The following is a 21,648-nucleotide window of genomic DNA, read 5'->3' as shown; positions in this document are numbered from 1 at the left end:
AACCTAAAGCACGAACACAAACACATATACACACAGAGACATGAATGGAAAACATCCATAACTGTTCACAAATCTGTTGGGATGTAGCCGCCCAGCACACGAAATGCACGTGTAGAACACAAGCCTGTTCACAATAGCACCGGAAACGTACAGTACATAGGATTCCCACCAGCGACGTGGGGACCCTTCGGGACGATGACTGGAATAAATGGAGACGCTACTGGCTGGTTGGATGTCAAGATGATCCATGTACACAGACGGAGGCGTGTGTGCTCAAGTTCTGGATCAGGAGCAAGTCCCTCGAACAGAACTGGAGGGGAAGGGGAAAGAGGGACAGGTAGCTTGCACTGACAGCACAGGTCGACCGGTCCGGAAACAGACCTGGTTCACGGGAGAATGTCTATTTCCCCGAGTCCGGCACGGGCTGGCTGGAGGAGCCCGCGCATTTGTCTGGGCGCGTTGGCGGCCTCAGTCACTGCTCCTCTTGGCCAGGACAGGCAGGGGCCGCCTCGGTGGGCGCGTTCTGCATGGCGTCGTTCTCCTCGGTGGCCTCCTGCGCCCAAGCGCCACCGTCGACCTCCTCGATGACCACGCTGCGCACCGTGCCCGCGTCCAGGCAGTGCGGGGCGACGCCGTACACGCGGGGATCGGACTCCGCGGCGTGGAAGCTCTGCACCCCGCACCTGCTGCAGAAGCTGTGCAGCGCCGGGTGCGTGTTGGACGGGTAGGTGACCATGCTCTCGGCGCCCTGCAGCAGCGTGAAGCGCGCGGCCGGGACGAGGAAGTGGCGGTGCTGCTTCTTCTTGCACAGCCTGCAGCTGCACTCCACCACGCGCAGATCGGCAGGGGCCCAGGCCGCAAAGCGGATGGCGCCGCAGTGGCAGCCCCCGGTGTGGTACACCAGGCCCGGGTACTCGAAGGTGTCCAGCAGGAACTTGGCGGCACCCTCGCAGCTGAGGCCCCGCAGCTTGCGGAACGTCTCCCAGCGCTCGCGCTGCGCGCCCAGGTCCAGCTCACCCGGAGACGTGGCGGGTGCGGGTGGGGTGGGCGCGGGCGCCCGGGGGTTCCGCAGAGGCGGCGGGAGCAACAGATCCTTGGCGCCCGCCTCCCGGACCCGCCGCCACCAACGCTTACGCCGCGCCTTTCCACGCCATCGCTTGGCCGCCGCCCGCTCCCTGCCCGCCGCTTGGCTCCCGACCCCGACTTGGACAGGTGGGCACCTCGCGCGGCTGGCGCCCATGACCGCGATGGCTGCACAGGTGGCAGGAGGATCCCCGGGCCGCTTTCGCCGCCGGCGCTGAGCGCTGGCTCTGTGCCTTGCTCTGCCCATGGCGCCTGCAGCCTTCCAAGCTGGTGCCCACCGCCCCTCATTTCCCAGGCAGTCTCTGAGCAGCCTCCTTGGCTGCACCTGCACGATTGGCCACTTGTTGAGTGTGATGTCAAAAGACCCTTCCCTTGACCCTATCAAAACCGCCTTTGCTGGCCTGAAATTCTGGCTGAGCCTATCAGCTGCCCATTCTCCTAAATGTTATTTTTTTATTGTTTATTCAAATCAGCAACCTAACCTTTAAATATTCAAGCACTAGGGATGCTGCAAATCTTACAGTTAATATGCAGCACAGATTAGATAGCTCAGAATAAGCAGTATTCGCCTACTATAGAAGAAAAACAAAAGCTTTCATGGGCAAGAGTGTGTGGTGTGTAAGTAGTGGTATTGAAATTGAGGGATAGTAAAGATGACTATGCTCAGTAGTATGGTACATCAATGGACCCAGCTAAAAAACTCCATGGTAAGTTCAATATAGCCCCCACAGTCACTTTGGTTGTGTGGTTGAGTGTTTGCTCAGTGGTAGTGTTATTTCTTTAGCATGCATGAAGCCATGATTTGGACCTCCAGCACCTGAAAAATAAAAAAGGAACAATACGTTTATATGTCTTCTTGTACCCAGAATACATTAAGATTTGTGGCATGCCTGAATATGATGCTTAAACTGTTTTGTTTTTGTTTTTGTGTAAAGCTGATGTGATCGATCCCCCCCCCCCAAAAAAAAAGCATGGAACCTCCTCCCTGAGGTATAATCAGTACCTGGGAAAAGTGAGGTGTCTTCCAAAAACTTGTTTCCTGAGTTAAGTAGTGATGGCCGCAAATAAAAGTAGAGATTCACAAAACTACCCCCACCCTAGATTCAATAGTATTTAATATTTATGTCTATTTGCACATATACATGTATTTTTTCAAAAACATTTTAAGTAAAATATAGGCATTAATGACATTTCTTCTCTCAATATTTCTGTATTTATATATTAGGAATAAAGACATAAATTACTTGTAAAGTCACAGGATCATTATAACACCTATGAATCAATAATAATATCCTAATGTCTTCTCATTTGTAGCATATATTTTCATTTCCCAAATTGTTTCCTGAATGTGTTTTATAAAAAGATTTCTGAGCCGGACCCAGTGGCACCCACCTGTAATCCCAGTGGCTCCGGAGACTGAGGCAGGAGGATTGCGAGTTCAAAGCCAGCCTCAGCAAAAGTAAGGCACAAAGCAACTCAGTGAGACCCTGTCTCTAAATAAAATAAAAAATAGGGCTGGGGGTGTGGCTTAGTGTTCAGTATCCCTGAGATCAATCTCTGGCAGCATTCTGTCCCTAACACAGAATCTAATTAAAAGTCACACATCAAATTTCATGTTGTCTTCTTACTCTCTTTAAGCTAGAATAATCTCATCAAAAATTTAATCATGACATTGATTTTGTTGTTGTTTTGTTTTGTTTTTGGTACCAGGGATTAATATCAGGGGTACCACTGAGACACACGCCCAGTCCTATATTGTATTTTATTTAGAGATAGGGTCTCACTGAGTTGCTTAGTGCATCGCTATTGCTGAGGCTGGCTTTGAACTCGTGCTTCTCCTGCCTCAGCCTCCTGAGCCACTGGCATTACAAACACGTGCTACGAAAACTGGCTGACACTGATTTTTTTAACAGACCAAATTAAAAATATTTTTAATTGATTTGTCTGATTGCCTACTTGGGGTTCCATTAGATTGTTCTTCTATCTCATACATTTCCTGTACAACAGAAAAAGTGAAGTGCAAAGTCTTAATTAGATTCAACTAATACGAATATGCTTCACAGATGAAGTTCCATATTTCCCATATGTTGCGTCACATCAGAAGTTCATGATATCAAGCTATCCCAGGAGTAATGATCCTAAATGTTATGTCTTCATTAAGGTGATAATTGCCAAATTTCTTCATTGTGAAAACATGACTTTTCCCTTTGAAATAAAATACATAATCTGAGAGGTATTATTTTGACGCTGTGTTATTATCTTCTTCTTTTCCTGGTAGTTTTAAATCTGTTGATAATAGTTGACTGAACCAATTATTTCATTGTTAGGTTACAAAATGATGATTTCCTAGTGCTTAATTTCCTTCTACATGTATTAGCTGGCATTCATTCATACAGATAAACTTTCTGTCAACTGTGAATGGAAAATTGTTTTGTCCTTAAAAAGCAGTGTGTATATTTAATTCTTTACCTTTAATTAATGGTTTGCAATGTTAAGAGTTGGAGTAATAGAAATCTTCTGTTTTGAAAAATTACTCTTCTTCTGGATATAATTTTGATCTAATGTATTTTTATTTATTCAATAATTTACAGTCAACTCAGTAATTTTTTAAAAGTTCAAATTGTCCCAAATTTGGCTCAAGGGAGCCCTTAAAAGCCGGCTCTTGTGTCCCTTTGGATATCCCCCATTAATCTTTGAGGACTTGCTTGCTTTCTGGAAAAATTAGATGCCCCAGGCTCTCCTTGTACTTTTCCTATCCTAGCCTCAGAATCACATTTCTTCAAACAGCTCTGGTTTTTACAGCATAGTATTTGGAACCATGTCTGGGCATATCATGACACATTTTTTATTATTGACATTTTCTTGAAATAGCTATTAGGTATGCATTAGTTGTAATATACAACAGAGATTCCTGTTCTTTTTTTACCCAGTTCCCCCAATGGTAAAATTTTGCAAAACTATAATAGACAACTAGGATATTTTATTGATAATATCTACTAACCTTCATCGAATTTTGCCAATTTTACATGTACTTATCTGTTTGTGTGCACATGCATGTGTATTTAGTTCTGTGCAGTACAGTATGTCACACGTATAGGTTACATCCCATCATAACACTCACTAACCATTGGTACCACAAATCTCTTTTGTTTCTAACAGTTTATCATTTTGAAATTTTATATAAATGAAACAGCAGTTAACAGGGATTGGCATTTTTCACCTGCATAATACTCTGGTTATCATCCAAGTTGTTGAGTATATTGCTAGTTCGTTCCGTTTTATTATTATTTCATGGTGTGAATGCACTAGTGTTTTTAAACATTTACCTGTTAAAGCACATCTAGTATGCTTCCAGTTTTCAGTTGTGACAAACAAATCCACTATGGACGTTTGTATACAGGTTTCTTTGTTTCATTTTGCTAAGATAAAGAGTGCAATCGCTAGAGCATATAGTAGTTGCATATTTAGTTTTATAAGAAACTGCCAAACCATTTTCCAGATTGGCTGTATAAGTTTACATTCCCACCAGCACTGCATGCGTGATTCAATGTCTCCATAATCTCTCTAGCATTTGGTATTATCACTAATTTTTATTTATTTTCTCCCATTCCTGAATTGCCTTTTCACTCTGTTAAAACTTTCCTTTACTGTACAGCAGTTTTTAGCTTTAATCTATCTTGAGTTGACTTTTGTGTATGATGTGAAACAAGTAGCCAATTTCATTCTGCATGTGAATATCCAATATTCCCAGAACCATTTATGGAAGGGACTCTCAACATTGTGTATTCTTAGTACAACTGTTAAAAATCTCTTGAAGCTATGTACATGGATTTTTTTTTCTGGGTTCTCTATTCTGTTCAATTGGTCTATATGTTTGTTGTTATGCCAGTATATATGGTTTTGACTGGTAATACACTATGAGATCAAGAAGTATGATATCTCCAGTTTTGGTCTTTCTCAAGATTGATTTTGCTGTTTCTGGTCTTCTGTGGTTCCATGTGAATTTCAGGATTTTTTATTCTATTTCTGAAAAAAGATGTCATTGGAATTTTGACAGGGATTACACTGAGTCTGTCAATTGCTTTGGGTACTATGGATATTTAAAAAACTGTTAAGTCTTCCAATCCAGGAACACTTCAATTTACCTTTTCTTGTTTAGGTTCTTTCATCAACATTTTGCAGTTTTCAGTATGTAAGTCTTCGACCTCCTTAGATAAATTTATTCCTATATATTTTATTCTTTTTGATGTTCTTGCGAATGGAATTGTTTTCCTAATTTCTTTTTAATTAGTGTATAAAACAACACAAATTTTTGTATGTTGATATTATATTCTTCAACTTCACTCCATTTGTTTGTTAGTTCTAACAGTATCTAAGAGTCTTTATTGTTTTTTATGCATAAGACCATATCATCCACAAACAGGGATGATTTTACTTCTTACTTTTTTATTGGGTTCCCTTTAATTTTTTTCTTGCCTAAGCGCTCTGACTAGGGCTTCCAGTATTATATTTAACAGAAGTGGAAAAGGTAGACATCTTTGTCTTGCTCCTGATCTAAGAGGAAAAGCTTTTACTTTTACAGTTGAGTATTTTGTTAGCAGTGGGGCTTCCATATATCTCTTTTATTATGTTAACTTTATCATTTTATTATGGCAGTTTCCTTCTGAAACTTCTATAAGGCATATATTGTTCTGTTTGACGTGTTCCTTAAATTTTCTTCATCCTTTTTTGTTATTTTTGTCTCTGCTTGATCTCTTGCTGGTACCACCTGCAAAGACAAGGTGCTTCCTTTTATTTCTCAGTGTCATTAAGTGACTTGTAGGAAATCCAGAGCAATGGGACAGAAAGCACTTCCCCAACCTGTTTCCTAGTCATTTAATGGCAGTGAGCTTTCCACTAAATCTCTGCTGGTGCTGACAGGGATGGGCTGCCTTCTGTCAATGTGTGGAGGACTAGGAGACACAAGTCTGGTGGAGAGTCACAAGATGGTGGCTCAGTTCAATTTCTGCCACTGGGTGTAGAGCCAAGAGTTATCAGACCTGGGTTGTTTTAGCCATTGGGTGAACACCTGAATCTAGGTTTCTGTCTCCCAGTGGGTGTATGATCAAGAGACACTGGTCTGCCTGGCATGGTGGTACACACCTGTAAACCCAGAGGCTCAGGGGACTGAGGCAGGAGGATAGCAAGTTCCAAGCCAGCCTCAGAAACTTCTTAGGGAGGCCCTAAGCAACTTTGTAAGACCATGTCTCAAAATGAAAATAAAAGGGCTGGGGAGCACCTCTTGGTTCAATCCCTGGTATGAGGCAGGCATGAAGAAAGAGAGAGAGAGAGGGTGCGGGGAGAGAGACTGGTCTGGGGTTATATTTTGCACTTGGGCAGAGGGCTAGGAGACACTGAGCTGGCTGACACTAACATTGGAGGTGGAAGGGCTTATCTGTGACTTTCTGATATGTGGCCGGGATATATGTTCACCTATATGTTTTATTATTACTACTGTGGGTAGGACAGATCCTACCATTGTTGCTGACTGATATGATTATAGAGAATGAATTGGCCTCCTTCTCCCTCAGCTCTGCTGATACAGTTAGTGCAGGCAAATCAGCCAATGGATGCCATTGTATATAGATCTCCTTGCTAAGACCCTGCTAAGCTTTCCCTTTCACAGATCTTTACCCAGAAAGAGCACACACACCCTTACTTACTTGTTTATTTATTTATCTTTGGTCTATCCTGTAGATGCTTCCTGGTTTCAGACTTCTCTAACACCCATCCTGGGATAGAAGGATTATATAAAGAAAATCCAGGGAATTCGATGTGATGTCATATTTGAAGTTCTAAGGTTCCTATTCAATTTACCTTCTTCTTTCTATATTTTAGCATCTGTTGAATTATTTCCAGAATATTTGGTTGTATTTAGTGGGAAGGAACAAGGGAAAGTGAGCCTATGCCATTATCCCAGAACCAGACTAAAACAACTAATTTTTTACATACTACAATCTTGATATCTTTGTTCTTTTCTGTCTTGGTTGCATTTCCGTCCCTGGCCAAAGAAAGTTATGCGAAGTTGCTTTTTAGACAAAAAATAATCTTTACTACCAAAAGGAAATTGCTCCTTAAATACAAGTAATTGATGGAAAATATTTTAAATTTTATTTTATTTTTGATCATGTCAGCATCAAACCCAGGGCCTTACACTTACTAGGCAAATACTCTACTATGGAGATACATCCATCTTCACCCCTAAAATTATTTTTATTCAATTGTGTGGTGTCTGATCTACTCTGTCCATGAAAATTGGAAACCAAGTTTCTACTACTTATTTAAATATTATACTATAACTAGTATATTCTTGTGAAAACGCTTGTAGCTCCTGGACATAAAAAGGAAAGAAATAGAGAATATAATAAAGATATGTCTATCTTGGCTGCAATGAGAACATTTGCCATCCAGGTAATTGTTCCTAAATACCATTGCCTAATAAAAGGAAAAAAAGGGGTTGTTGATTCCAATGATGGAGTATGGAATATATAAGATTGTGTGGAACATAAAGAAAATGGAAAGTAAGGAATTTCTCAAAAAATTATATGGACTTGTTTAAAAGACACAAGGATGTTCTTGAATAGGGCTCACCCGGCTTAAACTTGGACAATTTGTGCATCAGAATAATGTTAATAATGTGTTATAATGAATTTAATAAAATAATTCATGAATCTGTACTATAAATAAATAAGGAAAAGGAATGACTCTTCCTTACAGTAGAATGCTTTTTAATGAATGTAGAAGAAATGATGCAGTTAGAAAGCATCATATTACAATTATTATGAAGCGTTATCTAAGAAACAAATCGTTAATAAACACTCCAATGAGGGCATGGAAGTTTGTGTCACTGGGATATTTGTATATTTTCAAAATATCTCCTCACAGAATATTTAATAATCATAAATGAAAAATAGCAAATTTGTGTTGGCGTAACCTGGTGGACACCACTTCAACAAAGTGATTCAGGTTACAAATCAATGCTGGGAAAAAGCATATCACGTGCCTGTTTTTATGATCTAATCAGAAAGATGTGCTATCATTTTTATGGTATTTCTGCAGAATATGTCTAATCTCAACTGAATCATGAAAAAAATAATCAAATGAACCTAAAACGTGGAACACTCTATAATTATTCCAACATTTTTGAAAAATGACATGGCAAAAAGATGCTTGAGAAACTCTTCCAGAGTTAAACAATCTAAAGTGACATGATAATTAAATACAGTGCATGATGCTGTAATAGATCAATGCTAAAAATGCTATAAAATATATTATTGGGGGGCTAGGGGTGTAGCACAGTGGTAGAGCACTTGCCTAGCATGTGTGAGGCCCTGGGTTTGATCCTCAGCACCACATAAAATAAATAAATAAAATAAAGGTATCTAAAACTAAAAAAAAAAAGCTTTAAAAAATAATATTATTGGGGAAATTGGAGAAGTTGTTCTAAAAGTCTATAAATTAGATATTTTCATCAATGCAAATGTCCTTATTTTGATAATTTTACTTCTAAAAAATTTAGTTGTAGATGGACACATTACCTTTATTTTATTTATTTATTTGTATGTGGGTCTGAGGATTGAACCCAGTGCCTCACATGTGCTAGGCAAGCACTCTACCACTAAGCCACAACTGTAGACCTTAATTTTACTTATTCTTAGGAACCATAATGAAGCATTTAGGAGTACAAAGACATGGATTCTGCAAATTATACTGAACTGGTTCAAAAAAATAATTACAGGCATGCTTATGTGTATGTTAGTGAGTGTGTGTTTGTGTATGTGTACAGAAAGAGAGAGCAAGATAAAGGGAATAGGATAAACCAAATGTGAAATGTTAAAAACGGAAGGACTCAAGTGAAGGATGAAGGGTAAAGGGTACATGGAAATTCCTTAGACTGTTTTTGTAATATTCTTATAACTTTAAAATTGCCTCAACATAAAAAGTTAGAAAAATTGTATCATAAATAAATCACACACTAGAACATATGTGTGCACACACATGCCCATGTACACACACAAACATGCACACTTAGTTTTGCATGTCTTAAATTTGAATTCAATTTTAAATTGATAAATAATATGTACATATTAATGGGGAACCATGTGATGTTTTGATGCAAATATATATTGTGTAATGTTTAAATCAAGTTGAACATGTGCATTGCCTCAAATATGAGGTGAAAACATTCAAAATTCTTTCTTCGAGCCTTTTGAAATACACAGTACATTATTTTTAGCTGTAGTCACCCTACTGTGCAATAGTACACCAGAACTTCTTACTCCTATCTAATTGTACCTTAGTACCCAGTGATCAACCTCTCCCCAACAAGTCCAAATAGTTTTAATGCAAGAACTGTTACTTCCAACTTGAGGTGTTATGCCATGGAAACAATTGTATATGAAACTTTAACAAAGATTTCAAGCCAATTAACTACAGACCCATTTACACATAAAGGTTAATAGTAACATCATCATTTTCAAGGACTTATAATGTACTGGACATGAAGTGTTTAAAATGAATTAACTCAATCTTCACAGCAACATTCTGAGCTATCCTTTGGTATGAAGCAGAGGCACTAGCTGAGGTATCTCAGGTCACAGTCTGAAGGTCCCACTGCAGCAAGGAGAGGGGTTGGGATTTGAACACATATGGTCCAATGCTATGTATTTGCTCTTTAACTTACACTGAGTAGATGGAGCCCTCATAGATTTGAAGCGGGATGTACCAGATATATAAGTATCTTCTGCAATCTACTACCAGGTCAGTGAAGAAGTCTATTCCTTAAATGCCCTAGGCTCTCTCCACCTCCTGCTGTTTGTCTTTGGTGTCCACAAAAGTTTCAAAACTACACAATGATGTGTTGAATTCTTTTTCTGTGTGGTATTGGGGTTATAGCCCAGGGGCATTCTACCACTGAGCTATACCCCCAATCCTTTTTTATTTTTATTTTGAGACAGGGTCTTGCTTAGTTACCCAGGCTGGTCTTGAACTTGCAATTCTCCTGCCTCAGCCTCTCGAGTCACTGGAATTACAGGTGTGTGCCACCTCACCCTGTGACATATTATATTCTTGAACAATGCAGAGTGGATGTTGTTTTCTTTTTCTTTTCTTTTTTTTTTTTTTTTTTTTTTTTGGTACTGGGGATCGAATTCAGGGCCTTGTGCTTGCAAGGCAAGCACTCTACCAGCTGAGCTATCCCCCCAGCCCGGATGTTGTTTTCTTACCACCACAAAAATGACAACTCTATTTGGTAATACATTAATTAGCTATATTTAAGCATTCAACAATATGTGTATACTTCAAAACATGTTGTACAAGATAAACATATATAATTTTATGTGTCAAAACAAAACTATCAACTGAGATACAGGTCAGTGGCAGAGCTCTTGCCTAGCATCCACAAGTCCCTGGATTCCATTCCCAGCATGGTCAAATCTGCTCAGAGCTATGTCTGTTCTTCCAAAGCCCACTGGAGGGCGCAATTTCATTGTTGTTACCAGCTTCTACAAAAGAAACTTTTAAGGCTAACATTTTACAGCTAATTTTTATAAACACCTAATATCAACCAAATAAGAAAGAAAACGGAATTATGCTTAAGATGAATAGACAAAAGAGGAAACTATAAAAGTATAATAATTTTGCTCATCATTCCTACACAGCCCTCCACCCCCAAGGTCCCTGGTTGCTTTCCCTCCATATCAATAATGGTTTATATAAAGAACAGTGTTAAAGATTCCAGTGAGCTGTGGCAGGTCAGTTTGGTTCCCCATGTATCCCTTCCTAAGGAAAACATGAGAATTAAGGTTGGGATACAAGGTCTCATTTTGATGGGGGAGGGGTGGGGGAATCACAGTTGCCTCAGCTTCAGTCTGTAACAAGGGCTCAGAGTGTCTGTAACAAGGTCTCTGACACTCCTAAATGAATATAAGATAGTTTGATCCATTTCAATCTCCAGTCCTTCCCCTCCTCTCTTCCCATTAGTCCCCAACCTCTACTGATGTTCCTTCTATTTTCAAAATATCCCCTTATTTATTCCTTTTTCTCTCTGTATTCTATATGTAAGATCATCTGTGAACAGACAAAATTTTACTTCTTTTCCAATTTCAATGTCTTTTATTACATGATCTTGCCTAATTGCTCCAGCTTGAAGTTTCAATACTATGTTTAATAAAATTGATAGATGTGGCATCCTTGTCTTCTGATCTACAGGGAAAGGTTTCAGTCTTTATGTTATGTATGGACTTAACCTTTAATATGTTGATGAGTTTTCCTTCTATTTGTTCTATGTTATTACAAAAGAAGGTTGAACTTTGTGAAATGCTTTTTTTACATCAATTGAGATGGTCATGCACATTTTTTCTTTTGTAATGGATGTTCTTTACATTGTATAATTAAATGTTTCAAAATTTGGAGAATTTGCATAGCTCAGTGAGACAATATTCTCCAAATGACCAATATATGGGTCAATACATGCATGGGGAATAGTTCTCTTACAAGTGCAAGGTTAGCTGAGCCTAGTAGGGCATGCCTGTATTCCCAACAGCTTAGGAGGTTGAGGCAGGAAAATCGCAAGTTGGAGACCAGCCTCAGCAACTTAGTGAGGCCTAAGCAGCTTAGTGAGACCCTCTCTCAAAATTAAAAAAAATATACAATAAAATGGTTGGGGATGTGGCTTAGTGGTTAAGGGCCCCTGTTTTTAATCCTGGGTTATCTCACACACACACACACACACACACACACACACACACACACACACACACAGTGCAGGGTTACCACGAATTTTATTTTTTATATATGACAGCAGGATTCATTTTGATATAATTATAAAAGCATAGAATATAATTTGTTCTTATTCAGTCCTCGGTACTTCCTCTTTTCCTCTCCTCCTCCCTGGCCTCTACTCTACTGATTTTTCTGCTATTTACTTACAGTTTTTTTAAAAAATGTATTGTCTTCTGAATGTACAGGATGATGAGATTCACTGTGTTATACTCACATATGCACATAGGAAAGTTAGGTCAGATTCATTCCACTGTCCTGCCCTTTCCCATCCCTCCTCCTTTCCCTTGAATTTCCTTTGTCTATTCCACTGATATTTCTTCTATTTTTTTTTTTCTTTTATCCTTTCCCTTAGTTTGGATTAGCTTCCACATATCAGAGAAAACATTCAACCTTTGACTTTTGGGGACTGGCTTATTTCACTTAACATGAGTCTCCAGTTCCATCCATTTAGCAGAAAATGCCATAAAGTCATTCTTCTTTATGACTAATACTCCCCTGTGTGTGTGTGTGTGTGTGTGTGTGTATACACACATTTTCTTGATTCATTCATTTGTTGAAGGGTACTGAGGTTGGCTCCATAACTGAGCTATTATGAATTGTGCTGCAACAAATATTGATATGGCTGTGTCACTGTAATATGCTGATTTTAAATCTTTTGGATATATACCAAAGAGTAGGATAGCTGGGTCATATGATATTTCCATTCCTAGTTTTTGAGAAATCTCCATACTGCTTTCCAGTGTGATTGCACTGTTTTGCAGTCCCACCAAAAATATGTGACCCTACTACTTTTTTCCCCACATCCTTGCCAATATTTATTTTTACTAGTATTCCTGATAATTGCCATTCTGACTCCAGTGAAATAAAATATCATTGTAGTTTTGATTTGCATTCCTCTAATTGCTGAAGATGTTGAGGATTTTTTCATATATTTGTTGACCATTTGTATTTCTTCTTTTGAGAAGTGTTCATGTAGTTCCTTTCCTCATTTACTGATTGGGTTATTTGGTTTTTTGACATTGAGTTTTTTTGAGTTCTTCATATATCCTGAGTATTAATGGCCTATCTGAGGAACAAGTGGCAAAGATTTCTCCTGTTCTGTTGGTTCTCTCTTCACACTCTTAATTGCGTCCTTTGATGTGAAGAAGCTTTTTAATTTGATGCTATCCCACTTATTGATATTTTATTTTACTTCTTGTGCTTTAGGAGCCTTGTTAAGAAAGTCAGTTCCTGAGCCAATATGTTGGAGATTGGGGTCTACATTTTCTTCTAGCAATTGCGGAGTTTCTTGATCAATTAATGTTAATATTATAATAGTACAAAAAGTTCATTGATAGGGTCTAAGATTGCCCATTACAATAACCTTTAAGAAACTATGACTTGTTGAATCTTAATGTAGTATCAAAGAACATCCAAAATATCTGAAAAGGTTATTAAAAACACTGCTACCCTTTTCAACTATGTGAGACACTATTTTCTTCATGTAGTTCACCAAAAATGGCATACAATAGCAGAATGAATGTGGAAGCAGATATAATTGTTTTATTCTATTAAGGAAGACATTAAAGAGATTTGTACAAATGAAAAACCATGCTACTCATTTTTTTTATTTTTCAAAAAATTTTATGAAATGATGTTCATATTACTATATACATATAATTGCTATTTAAGTTATTACTGAAAAAATATTTAATTTTTTTCAGTTTTGATTTCTCACATGGCAAATTTGATATAACAAATAACTTGTGTTCCTCAATTACTTTTTTTGATTTGTCACTTTTTAAAAATATGGTAAAATACACATGACATGAAATTTGCAATCTTAAACCATTTCTAAATATACAGTTCAGTAGTAGATCCCTTTACATTGATGTGCAACTGATCTTCAGAACTAATAGTGTCTTGCAAAACTGAAGCTGTATGCCCACTAAACAACCCTCCATTCTTCCCTCTCCCAGTTCCCAGAAACAACCCTCCTGCTCTGTCTCTGAATTTGATTCCTGTAGGTATATCATATAGCTGGAATAACACAGTATTTACCTTTGTGTTAATGGTTTATTTCACTTAGTTTAATGTCCTCAAAGTTCATCCATGTTGTAACATGAACCAGAATTGTCTTCCTTTTCAAGGCTGAATAGTATTACATTGTTTGTGTAGACAATGTTTAGTTTATCCATCCACCAGTTAAACCTTGGTTTTCTTTCACCATTTGGATATTGTGCATAATATTGTTATGAACATGGATATACAAATCTCTCCAAGAGCTTGCTTTTTATTGAGTATATACTCAGAAGTGGAATTGTTATATCATATGCTATTCTATTTTCTTTTTTTTTTTTTTGCAGTGCTGGGGATCGAACCCAGGGCCTTGTGCTTGCAAAGCAAGCACTCTACCAACTGAGCTATCTCCCCAGCCCCCTATTCTATTTTCTATCCTGTTTTTTTTCACAGGGGTGCCATCATTTTAAATTTATACCAACAGAATACAAAGGTTCCAATTTATCCATACCCATGCCAACAATTGTTATTTTCTCACTTATTCATTTATATTTTTGATAGTAGATATCCTAAAGGGTATGAATTTACAGTAGCTCATTGTGGGATGAGTCATATTTCCTTAACATTAGTGATCCTGGGAATCTTTTCCTGTGATTGTTATCCATTTGCATATCCTGCATGGAGGAATGTCTATTTGATTATTTTGTCTCTCTTTTTAATTGAGTTGTTTGTTTTGTTGTTGAGTTGTAGAATTTCTTTATGCATTCTGGATGTTAGTCATTTTTCTGATATATGATTTTCAAAAATTTTACCCACTTTCATACATTGCCTTTTCACCATGTTGATTATATCCTTTGATGTGAAGAGGTATATAATTTTGATGTAGTCCAATTTATCTATTTTTAAATTTTGGTCTGCATTGGCATCTTATCTAGTAAATTGTTACCAAATCTAATGTGATAAACTCTTCTCCTTTGTTTTCTCCTAAGAGCTTTTAATTTTTGCATTTAATATTTAAGTCTTAGATTTATTTGTAGTTTATAATTAATTTTGTCTGATATTAATAAAGCTACCTCAGCTCTTTTGATTACTATTTTCATGGGACATATTTTTATCATTTCGTTATTAAATTATGAGGGCTGTTTTGTTTGTTTTCAGTGCTTGGAATTGAACTCAGGGCCTTGTACATACTAGCCAAGTACTCTACCCCTGAGCTAGCTACACTTCCTGCTCTATCATTTAACTTTTAACCTATGCATGTTCTTAGATCTAAAGTGAGTTTCTTGTAGATGGTATATAGCTAAATCCTGTTTTTAATCCGTTATGCCAATTTAAATCTCCCCTCCTTTCTTTTTTTTTTTTTTTTTTTTTTGCTTTTCTTCATCTTTTTTCCCAGGGCCTCACACATGCTAAGCAATCTAGGTCTTTCAATTTCAAAGTTTGATCCATTTACACTTTAAATAATTACTGATAGGGCAATATTTAGTAATGCTGTTTTAATGTTTCTGTGTGTCTTATAGTTTTCTTGTATCTTGTTTCTGCTCATACTACCCTTCTTTGTGTTTAGTTGATTTTTTTAGGGACACATTTCAATTCCCTTTTCATTTACTTTTGTGTATATTCTATAGATATTTTATTTGTGGTTATCATGGGGATTACATAAAACATCCTAAAGTTATATTTTTCAAACAGATAGCACAAACTTGAAATAAAAATGTGTTAAATTCCAAGCATTTCCCCTCTGCAGATGCGGCCTTGTGATTTCTCACACTTACATATATTGGCTTTGAAGTTGATGAAAATGTTTCTGAATAATTTATTCATTCATATTTTCTACCAAGTATGAGAAAGAATTCATCTTACTATTTTTAAAGTGATCAATTTGGCCTGGCATAGTGTCACACACCCAGTGACTTGGGAAGCTGAGGCAGGAGGATCCATAAATTCAAGGCCAACTTTGGCAACTGAGACCCTGTCTCAAAAAATAAAAAATATATTAAAAGGCCTGGGGATGTAGCTCAGTGGTAGAGCACTTTAATTAATCAATCAAAATTAACTGATCAATTAGGTTTTGAAAACATTGCCTTATAGGACAACTCAGGGAAATGGTAAGAGCCTAACTACCATTGTTGAAAATCCTCTGGGTGTATTCTTAAACTTTTAACCAGTGAAGCCCTGGATTTGATCCTAAGTACCACATTAAAAAATATATATATAAATAAAGTGCAGGCATTGTGTCCATCTACAACTAAAAAAAGAAAAAAGAAAATAATGCATTAAACCAGTTTATTTCTCTTCCCAGTCTTAGAATCCAGAGGCAGAGTAAAGCTTCCAGGTTATCATATGCATTGTTCCTGTTTCTTTTTGGACAACTATGCCCTTCACCCAAATAACTCCTTCTGATTCTTGGGACACACCTTATAAGTCACTTCCTCTGGGAGGCTACAGAATCATCTTCCCTGAAAAAATCAGATGAAATTTTCATTCTGTGAACTGTCAGGGGGTCCAGAATTTCCCAAATCATAATAATAAGGACTGGTATACAAAATATACAAAAATTCTCAAAACTTAATAATAAAAAAACACAATTTTTAAAAAATAATTCAGACCTGGCCAGGCTTGACCGCCTGTGCTATGATGGCCAGCACCCCACTGGGGCAGCAGTGGCCTTGAGTGGGGGTCAGAGTGGTGGTGACCAGCTGCAAGCATCCTCCTTGTGTCCTTCTGGGGAGGAGGAAAGGGTTATTTGGAGCTGGCAGCTTTTAGCTTCCTGGGGGTCATTTGGAGTTCGGTGAAACCTGGGAAGAATGTTTAAAGGGAACCTGGGGGCAGCTCTTCACATGAAAACTGTCTACTTTGCCTCTGTGGAGAATTCTTTTATTGAGATAGAGAATTACCATCATGTCACTATATTAATGAAAGATGAAGTAGATTTGATTCATGATTCAGAACCAAATAATGTAGAACCTGAAAAAAATGAAAGTTAGGAATGGGTTCCTTTGGAAGGATTTCCTCCAGTAGACCCGCTTTTCTGGGCACTCCATTGTTTAAAGGAGCAAGGCTATGATCTGTTTAAAGAAGATCTGAACCATCTGGTAGCATACAAGGGAAATAATCTCTAGGTGCCAAGAACACTCCTTGATTTTATTTTTTAAAAGACAAAAATTAGGTCTAGTTAGGGAATGTAAAATATCTACATTCCAGAACAACTCCATTTTATCTAAAAAGTTCCATACGCTCACAATTGATTTGCATTCTCTTAAATACCTACCATCCTTGAGAAGATATTTCTGGAATAGGTCATTGAAATGTATTTCAGACACAGAGTAGAGGATAAATAGGGATATTGTGGTTAATCTGCTTTCCATATTTATCTATGATATTTACTGTGGGGTTTGTCATTACAATTTGCATGCAGTAGTTACAATGGAACTTGCCTTACAAGTGTTTCAGTTCATATTCAGATATGATTCAAATTTAAATAGTATATCTGTTGTACACTTTATCATGTTTGTTGATTTTCCTTTTTACTTAAAAAAATTTTTGGTAATATATTGTGACAATTGTATAACTAAAGAGAACAGGATAGGCCAATAAGGCATATGTCCCAGGTTCTGATTGAGACCCTAAACAAATAGAAGTGGGACAAACCATTTAAGATCCTGTATCCTGCCATTACCAGCCATGTCATTCTGAGTTTCTCACTTCCTCTGTCCGAGATCCAGTAGGCTTATATGTGAAATCAGAGTACTCTAGGGCACTGGCTTTCAAATTGCAGTCTAGGTTAGTCCTCAAGAAACTTTCAGAGTATTCAAGGCCACAGCTACTGTTATTTTAACTTTTTCATTCTCATTCTTTCATGAGCTTATGGTGGAGTTTTGCTGAGGCTGTTTGATGTGTGATATTGTAACAGACTGAATGCTAAAGCAGATATGAGAATCCTGCTTTTTAATATGAAGTCAGATATTAAAGGTATTTGCAAAAATGTTTGACACTCTTCTCACTAATTTTTTTGTTGTAGAAAAAGTTATTTCTCATAAAAATTATGCTAATGTATATTAGGTTTTTATTTGAAAATGATTAATAAAAGTTCACATTTTTTGTTTTAAACCTAATATGTGAAGGTCTGTCCTCTCCAATACTCTCCCATGAAAATTCTAGCCACTTTGAATCCCCTACCCTATTCTCCTCAACACTGAGAGGCTACTACTTTCTTCCCAGATTCCCCTTTAATGTAATAATCTGAGCCTTCATGTTACCCAGTGTGAATGTTGTTTGTCTCTTCAGATTACTTTCTTTCATTGAATTATGCCCAATATCTTGGAAATCATTGTTTTATGAATCTTCTCTCTAATTTATTTTGTTGCTTCAGGTGGAAGGGTAAATCTGGTACCCTTTCCTTCAACTTTACAGGAATTAGAATCTCTGGGACATAATTGTTTTAAGTAATTTTTTTTAATTGTCAATGGACCTTTATTTTATTTATTCAAATATGGTGCTCAGACTTGAACTCAGTGCCTCACACATGCTAGGCAATAGCTCTACCACTGAGCTAATATTCCTTATTTAGCAAGATCATGTTCAGGGTCAGAAAAAGAAAGTTGAAAATTGAATTGGGATCAGAGCATTTCTAGAGAAAGATTTCCTAATACTAAATTAGATGGAGGGAAGGCAGTCTGTCTTTTCCTGTGGGACACTGTTGTGCATGAATGTGAGACCTGAAATACCTGCTACAGAGATGAGAATCCTGACTGAAGTATCTCTCTGCTGCTAGGGGTTGCTCCCTGGGCCTTCTGAAGACAAGAAATCACCACCCTCTGATGATCAGGGTCTCTTAGAGACCATGAGATCTTTATTTCAATTTCCCCAGAAGGGATCGTCAGCCCATCCCAACTACTGTCAGATCCTCTAAGTCCACTTGTGGGAGTTATGTCAAAGTGGCTCCATCTTCTCCAGCCTGACACATGAGAACTGATTTCACTCACCTAAAATCCATTATTGTGAAAGACAGCAAAGACATCAATCCCACATGCCTGACAGACACCTTACTCTTACTCTTCATTATTCCTACATTTGGGAAACATGAAAACTATAATAGGGTATGACAGCAAAGTCTCAGATGTGTGTGGAATCTCTAAACTTGTGTCTTTCAGAGAAAACCTTAATCCTGTGGTCATGATGTTATACATTAAAGACTTTGGGGTAACTAAATGATTAACTGCTGAGCCCCCAATTAGAACTCACAGTGTCTACTTACTTTGGTCCAACTATCTTGGTATAATAACATAAATTATATTAATACTGATAGATGACTTCTGCTCACCATTTGACATATATCAGAGAATGGAGCTTTATATTCTTCATCACTTAAAATGCTCACAGAGTTAGGAGAAATGCAGTTCTATAACCATTTTACAAATGAGAAATTCAAGGCCCAGAATAGTTTACTCACTTGTCTGAGAGTGGGTGCCCCTTCTGTGTGCTTCCCACCTACCCTGAACTTACTTAGCAATGCTCCATGCACAGTGTGTGATATACAAGAGGCTATCCCTTTTCTCATGCAATAATTTGTGGAAAAGATAGGGTCTAAGGAAAGTAGAACCTAATATGGATCCAGAAAGACCATGTTTCTCCTTCCTCGTGCCTTTTCATAACTGTGTGAGCTTATCCTCTGAATTACTTCATACTCAGTTTTAATATCAAGGATGTATTATGACACCTCCTAAGATAGTGGTTTTAAAATACTGCCCATACCTCAGGTTGTGCACTTTTGAAGCAATAGCTCCATTTGAACTTTTGCTGTAACTATGACGAGGGGAAAAAAGGAAAACATTCAATTGCCTACTAGGTGCTAGGCTCTATGACTTCTTTACATGCATTAGTCTTACAGAGAATATGAGTGCAGGTTTGTAAAGATGTTACGAATTCAAAGAACCACCAGTATTAGAATTGGACACAAGTCCAAGTGGATGTCCATTAAAAACACTTTTTTCCTTCAAGTAGCATTTTCAAAACTGTGAAATACATATTATTATAATTGTATAAGTCTACACCAGATCTAAAATATAGAGTGTATTTTTTAAATGTGAAGTGGTTTCAGTTACTTTGAAACTCACTAGAAAGTTATACTTTCAGTTATAAAATGTCACTTTCTTAAACTATATTAAGAAAATAATAGCTAAAACCTTCCCAAATTTGGGCAAAATCCCACGCAAATAGAGATGAAAAGAAATGAGTACACCCCACGTAAGACAAAAACCAAAGGAAGCCTTCGAGAAACATGATGTTTGAAATTCTTAAATCTCCAAAGACAGTGAAGCACACAAAAATGACATGTTATTTCTATGGGAAAACCAATTTTAGTGACAACAGATTTCTCATTTCAAACCACAGAGAACAGAAGGTAGAGTCATGACATTTTTTCAACTTTTTGAAAAAGAACTGACAACTATATACTTTATATCTAGAGATATTATCCTTTAGGAATACATATTCAGACCAAACAAAACTAAGAGAGTTTGGCATTTGCTGACCTATGCTTAATGAATGGCTATGGAAAGTTCGTCAAACAGAAAAAAACAAAATAACTGAAAAAAAGTTGGAATTTCAGAGCAGAAAGAAAAATGGAATGAATATAAATAGGATTAAATATCAGTTACTCTTCCCTCATGAGCATCTTAAGACATGTTTTATATTTGAAGGAAAATATTTTAATAACATCTGTTTTGATGCTCAATGCATGTAAAGAACATACTTGAGACAATTATATTTTAAAAGTTAGGAGGTTGACTAGACCTAAATGGAACTAAGGTCCATAGAAGACAGTTACATATGTATTTTATAATATCTGGAGTAACTGCTAACAAGACATAAGGTGACATACTCAAAGGCATGATATAGGAATGAAAATGACATTCTAAAATGTATTCAAATGATTCAGAAGCACAAGAATGCAGAAAAAAATACCCCACAGGAATGAGAAACAGAATAAAACCAAAACAAATAATAAAATGGCAGACTGAAGTCCTAATATATGAATAATTGCATTAAATTTGAATTGTCCAGATATAGAAATTAAAGACAGATTGGCCAAGTTAATTTTTTTAGCTTTTAGATTTTTTTTGAATTGTAAATTGACAAATGATTGCATATATTCATGGGTGTAAAATGTGACATTATCACATGTATATATAGCATGAAATGATTTAATTGAGCTAATTAACATATCCATTATCTCAATACTTATCATTTTTGTGATGAGAACATTTGAAGATTCCCATCTTAAAATCTTTGAAAAATACTATACACTATTGTTAACTATAGCACAATTTTGTCAGTATATCTCAAAAAACTCATCCCTCCTATCCAACTGGAACTTTGTATCCTCTGAACAACATCCCTAATATTGGATATATGTAATATGGCACTTTAAATGTCCTCTCTCATGTCAATGGACATAATGATTATAGAATACGGAAAGAAAGAATATAGAACTAAATAAATATCAAATGAGATAGGCCTAAGTGATGTAGTTTATACTCTGCACTTAGAATAAGACTGCAGATTTTAAATTCCAATAAATGTGAAGTAGGTTATAAGGGCCACTGTTTCTGTGACAGTAACATAAAAGCCTGAGTGAGGTTCAGCTCAGTTCCCCTACACCGCAGCCCTGGGCCTTAGCTGCCAACACTCCTGCAGCTCCCACTGCCACCACCTTCAAGCAGAAGACAGCTGTGCCTCCCACAT

At 37.2% G+C, this 21,648-nt stretch overlaps 1 protein-coding gene and 1 pseudogene across 2 annotated transcripts; one reads left to right on the top strand and one right to left on the bottom strand.

Moving 5' to 3' along the window:
- Positions 1 to 321: 321 nt before the first annotated feature.
- Positions 322 to 1,370, bottom strand: CENPVL3 (centromere protein V like 3). Its single transcript, XM_079124224.1, has one exon. It carries the CDS (start codon positions 1,328 to 1,330, stop codon positions 473 to 475), a length of 858 nt encoding a protein of 285 aa, XP_078980350.1. The 5' UTR covers positions 1,331 to 1,370; the 3' UTR covers positions 322 to 472.
- Positions 1,371 to 1,765: 395 nt separating this feature from the next.
- Positions 1,766 to 17,075, top strand: LOC306651594 (nucleotide triphosphate diphosphatase NUDT15-like; annotated as a pseudogene). The gene is made up of 2 exons: positions 1,766 to 1,790; positions 16,577 to 17,075. The product of its transcript is annotated as a nucleotide triphosphate diphosphatase NUDT15-like (transcript).
- Positions 17,076 to 21,648: the final 4,573 nt, after the last annotated feature.

The sequence above is a fragment of the Sciurus vulgaris genome (genome assembly GCF_902686455.1).
Source record: "Sciurus vulgaris genome assembly, chromosome: X".
Taxonomy (NCBI): domain Eukaryota; kingdom Metazoa; phylum Chordata; class Mammalia; order Rodentia; family Sciuridae; genus Sciurus; species Sciurus vulgaris.
Note: the sequence above shows the minus strand (reverse complement) of the source record. Positions and strands in the feature narration are given on the sequence as shown.

Excerpts from the sequence above, each read along its gene's own strand:
- CENPVL3 (XM_079124224.1), bottom strand. The coding sequence starts at position 1,330 with ATGGGCAGAGCAAGGCACAGAGCCAGCGCTCAGCGCCGGCGGCGAAAG.